Here is a 6,000-nt window from a genome sequence, read left to right on the forward strand (position 1 = left end):
AATAAATTCGCCTCATGAAGACAGTTGTATTGATTTGTGTCTTAATATGCGGAAAACGTAATATGATTCGCTTGTGTAATTATGGATTTGGGTTTTGTTTTCCTCAGAAACCCCTGTGTGTGGAGTTGTGTCGTGAGCTGAAATTTGCCATCATGTGTGGAGGAGATACTAAACCCGTTGGGAAAGAGTCAAACCTGCGATCCAACAATTTGTCATTGATTCAGTTCAGTAGTCTAGGAAATATTGATTCAAAGGAGATCATATCTTGACAACAAGATTCCAAGCTGGTTCTAGACGTCCTAGCGGGGAAAGCTATTAATTGTTTCCGAAATTCCGATAAAGACTTCAACAGCTATGTCCAGATAAGTTTTCAAAACTGAGGTCATCACTATGTTCCTTGCTATGTATAATATGTCCTAACGTGTGTGATTAACAGATTCATGAAGGTCTGAGTTAGGGTGTGCATAAAAGTTAACAAATCTGATAATGTATGATGTTGCTTACTGTAATTATAGGAGTTTCTGTTATATATACAAGTATATCATAATACATTCTGTAGTGTCTGAAAGTGCTATTCATTTACCACAAATACCTCCTTGATGAATATTTCAACGAATTCAAAAACTAAAATAGGAAGTATGTTTATGTTTCGTAAGTTCTTACATTTATTAGCGATGACATAGCGCCTATACAGAACGTTTATTAGTGTATTAAGTTCACAACAAATCCGATACCTTCTCCTCGCGTACATCTCTTTATATAAATGTTTTTTTTATGTTTGTCTACAGAAGATAGTTAGAGAAGTCTGTACCTGAACATCAAGGGGGTTTGTCCTGGTTGTTTGTCACCATTATGGAAAAGTTGTCATGTCATTTATATTTAAAATTTCATGTTTATATAGTTTAACTGAAGCGTTTAGTCCATATCAAACTTAATTTAAAACAACCTCTGAGAAGTAGATTCTATTACGTACCCGTCTACCACTTAAAGAGGTGTTTTGTTATTACAAAGTTTCTCTTGTGATATCAAAATATAACCGGAAAGAATAAAGAAATCCTGAAATAAATCATTATGTATAACATGTTTTTCAAAATTAAGTTTTTAGTTAAGGCTACAATCATAAGATTTGACCGGTGTGTCGTCATAAAACATCTTTGCGTTCCCAAGTGAGTCATCAGTTTACGGACTTACAGAGCAAAACTCCGGGGTTTGATTCCCATTTATGGACATAGTGCAAATAGCTTATCGTCTAACTTTGCTCTAAAACAAAAAAAACAAACAAAAATTTTCTTCTAGAAATAATTTTCTTGTTTCAAATATTTGACTAATAACGTTCAAAGCAAGTATTTATTATGCCACTTTTTGAGCATCTATTACACATAAATAATTAGGGAATTAAACGGTCAAGAAGCGCCTCGTGCATATTCTTTAATACTTATACTACGCTAAAACAAAACTAAATATCGCTTTTGTCATTTTAAACTTAATTTAAATCTAGAATTAGTTTAGAGGAAAACGCTTTAGGTGTATCCTGAGGAACTGAAATAAGTTAGGAAAGACTAAACGTATTTATTTATACTGAATTAATTACAAATTAATTTAACTAATTTTGTTATGGCTTGTGATTAGATTTTGTATTCACAATGTTTTAAAGTTCCCAAGTTAAAACAAAAACAAGAATGAATCCTCATTAGCCGCGACATTTGAAATTCTCTTGGGCAGGATTAGAGTAAGTTAATCAAAGACACCCGTTTTTTTTTTTTTTTTTTTTACTGGCTATATTTTTGTGGGCCGGCAATACCAAGAGTGAGGCGTGTATACCCGATTCGATTTTATAACTTATGAGGGTCTTTACCAGCCTGCTCGATCTCAAATTGAAATTATTTTAGGCGGTATTAGAGTAAATTGATTTATGAGACCTTGGGCATGAGGAAATACATAAAAAAAAAGTGTTTGGCCTTCTGAGTCCAAAACTGTGGTTATAATCAAGTCGGTCGAGAGATGACAGAGCTAAGAGATAAAAAAACTCAGAGACGTTCTACAGGCTAATAACGATTAGCCCAGTAGTGAGTAAAGTATTGACGTTGGTGTTGTCAAAACTTACAAAACAAAAATCCATGATATTAATTTAAAAAATTAACGCTGAAAGAAATAGTATAACTATGCATTGGATCAAATGGAACTAACGTCAGGCTTAACATTGAATAAAATTGAAATAACATTAATTTTAACGTTAGATACTATTGGAATAACGCTTAGTTTTATCACTGAACAAAACTGTTCTTATACATTCTTATTTTATTATTTCGTACACAAAAAGAACAGCAAGAGTACAATATTGAAACCATTCAAAAATTACTTTATCGTTGTCTGGTATGTTTTAAAATTTTTTGTACCAAAATCTTCCTAATATTGTGCGTTTATATTTACTGAATATGCATTCAGATTTATTTTATATCGGAGGATGTTATAAACAATATAATTTGTATGTTTTACGGTATATACACAAGATATTAAACTTGAGGCTCCTGACTTTATCATTAACATTCTTACATTATACTTTCTTGCCATAATTTTGAAATAAAGACAAACGCATAGATAAATGAAATTGTTTTACGTATTAGTGGTTTCTAATTGAATGAAATAATAAATTAATTTCACAAACAAGAAAAATTAGGACTTTCCAAAAATTTGGGTTTTTCTAAATATATGTTTAAGTTGTAGCCAGGTTTTTTCTTCCTTAATTAGCTCTGTTATGTCATTTAATTAATGGTAAAGCACCACCGGTTTCAGAACCCACCTTTCTAGTGTTCTCTTGTACAATGAGTTTTATCTCGGGTAGTAACTGCAAGTAACGGAAGGAACTGCGAGGACATGTATATATATATATATCATGGAATTAAAATTGAAAACGTAGCTTGACTTAGATGAAGAAAATAGATTAATATAATGTGAAACAAAAAATCTAACTTCATTTAATACTGCAACATAAGATCTAAAGTTGAGTGCATAAAGCATTGGACAAGAATTTTGAATTACAAAATTAGATCCTGGAGGTGTATTTTAGATATATTCTGCAAATTCTGCTCTAAAATGAGAGAAAGTATGACATTATGCATACAAAAACAATAATTTCAGCCCTCTCTAAGTATAGGCACAACTTTCGTCATTGGTTGTCTCAAGTGAAATCAGGAAGTGTTTTGCTTCAGACATATCTCAACTTAAACACAGTGATGTTACCAGGGGGTGATATTCAAAAATATATCTTCTTTGAGAAGTGGTTAAAAATACCTAAATAGAGTACATACTCTGACAATGTGTAATTCGTGTTCAAAATGAGAACGGTATCGTACAAGGTAGATTTCCTATATGTGAAAGATTTTATTTGTGTGAAAATGCATATATGTGACAAAATGTTTAAAAAATCTAAGTATCACATTTTACTTACTCTTGTTTTCAGACAGTCCTTGGCTGTCCTAATCATAAATAGAATAAAATATAAAGAAACGAAATCCAAATCGCAAAATAATCTATTTTTCATAGAGTCTTATTTCTTGCGCTTGACAAAGGCCTTCCACAACCAGTAATTTTCTATAACAAAGAACCAAAGTGACAATAATAAAAAAGAATCCTTTAATGATATTCAATGGCTATGACATTGAATGCTGCAAAGGATGACTCTTTAACAACGATTAAATAATAACTTACTTTACCAAACTCATGATAAATGCAAAATCATAGCATTTTAGCACTGCTTATAAGGACATAGAAAAACTGAATAAAGCCAGTATAACACGTCAATATCGATAATTAATGATACTTATTTAAAATCATCCCTTTAACAAACATCAATATTACGTTAATGAAATGTTACAAAACAGATCCTTAAAACAGATTCTTTGATATCAAGCATATATTTTACAATAATATGGAATTTGCAACATGCTGAACATAAAAAAGTAGTTGAAAGTTTTCATTCACCAAATTTCAACACAGCATCTTAAATGCATATACAAAAAATGAAATATCTAGATGTAAAAATGAAGGTAAACATTTTGGATACCCTAAAATAAAGGGAACTTTATACGATTAATTTTTGTATCACATTTGTTTCTAAGTCAAGAATTAAGGAAACAAAAAAAAAAGACCTCCACACAATGATGTAGATAACACTAGTGATAGTGGAATCAACAGCATAGCTAGTGGAGCAGACTCAGATAACTCTAGTGATGAGAGGAGCCACTAGTTCCATAAGTTCTGAAATCCAACCATCAGTAATATCAGGTAGCACTTGCATGTTAGAAGATTCTGTACGCTGATGATCACATTCGATAGACTCAACATAAACTGTAGTTAAGCTAGTCGAACATTCAGAAGTTTTATAATACTTAACAAAGTATCACGAGTTCATATTAGTCAGGAGTTCAGTTAAAAATGTAATATTCTAGCTCCGGAAACAGATTATAAACTGTAAATGTTACAAGTATTATTCTGGGCAAATTACAATTGTTCAGGCATACGTGTTTTGGATGTATGTGTCAATGGTCTTTATAACTTTGTAAGATACTCCATGATAAAATTGTGGATCTTATAGCCCGCTAATATGAGTCACATGCTAGACCAGTCTAAACATAGGTGAAGGATGTTATAAAAAAACTATTTAGTGTGCTTAACTAAGAATGCCACATGAAAACATAGCCAATATAAAGTCACAGTGGAACATTATGTTTCAGAACTGCATGTATATGTTATTTGGTGTTAGATGTATAGTGTGATGCTAAGAAAAAATTATTGCTTTTGGAAAGGGTATGTAACATTTCTCTCCAACAGAAAATATCATATATTGAAATCGTAAAAATGAGTTCAGATTTTGGGTTTAGAGTTTCCAAGATAGTGACAACCCTTGTACGCAAAGAGTGGCATCTTGTAACAGATGAGAATTCATGTACACAGAGTGTAGTGGTAAAAGTCGTCGACAAGATCCAATAAATATAATAGTACATAAAACGACATCAATTGAGTTTTGGTTCATAAATACAAGGCTTTAAGACACATCTGAGAACATGAAACACGTTTTTATGTTACTCCATGAAAATACATATCAGTCAAGTTGCAGGAAACAGCAACATTACAATTCTAGGCAATTGTACAACTGAAACAGGTACTGGGAAATCATTGTTCTAGTATGCTAGCTGTATTATAGAAATATTTTAGGAGAGAATAGTGATCTTTGGACGTGACAGTATTATGCCACAGCCTATACCCCACAGATACTGTCAAGATACATGATCATTAAGAAGAATATGACCACATATGGATATATGTAATATAACGACGTGTTGCTGCTCCAATAATATTTATAAATTCCGAAAGTGAAATAGAAAGAGTTTATAACCCCCAGGCGTTTCTAACCTTAAACACTGCAATGTTACCACAGAAAAAGGATATAAAATGATGAAAATAAACCTTTATCAAGATGACATCGTCCACGAGGAACGTCTAAGTGAATTACACGTCTCGATCATGTGTAATTAGCAAACAAAACAAGGTCAGTACTGGACAAGTTGGATTACTATTTATGAAAGCTTACAAGTGCTCTGAAAATACGTATATATGAAAGAAAATTGAACATTTCGGTAAACAATGCATCTTACTTTCCTAAGTTAAGAGGAAAGTAAATATTGTTCTTTTACAATTACCATAGCTTCAACTAATGGTGGTGGTTTCATCTTAAATATATCTATGGTGTCTCTAGTTGTGATTATAATATTGTAGATAAAGAAGTCTTTCTTTTTAAAATATATGAGTCTGTGCGTATTTAAACATGCTTTGATTGTTATACTTATATATCGAAATAGAATGATAAATATTGGAATTACTTAGACACATGCCCCCAGTAGCGCAGCAGTACGTCTGCGAACTCACATCACTAAAAAATCGAAACCAGGTTTCGATACCCGTGGTGGGCAGAGCACAAATAACCCATCGCACTCCTGATTG

General features: G+C 31.9%; 1 protein-coding gene across 1 annotated transcript in view; it reads left to right on the forward strand.

Annotated features, from left to right (window-relative positions):
• The window catches only part of LOC143229268 (glutamate receptor ionotropic, kainate 2-like), a 106,843-nt gene extending 103,277 nt beyond the window's left edge, over positions 1–3,566 (forward strand). The window contains exon 15 of the mRNA XM_076461381.1: positions 108–3,566. Within this exon, the coding sequence (XP_076317496.1) occupies positions 108–269 (162 nt within the window). The 3' untranslated portion in view covers positions 270–3,566. The remainder of the gene's footprint in view (positions 1–107) is intronic.
• Positions 3,567–6,000: the final 2,434 nt, after the last annotated feature.

Source organism: Tachypleus tridentatus, chromosome 10 (genome assembly GCF_004210375.1).
Source record: "Tachypleus tridentatus isolate NWPU-2018 chromosome 10, ASM421037v1, whole genome shotgun sequence".
Lineage (NCBI taxonomy): Eukaryota > Metazoa > Arthropoda > Merostomata > Xiphosura > Limulidae > Tachypleus > Tachypleus tridentatus.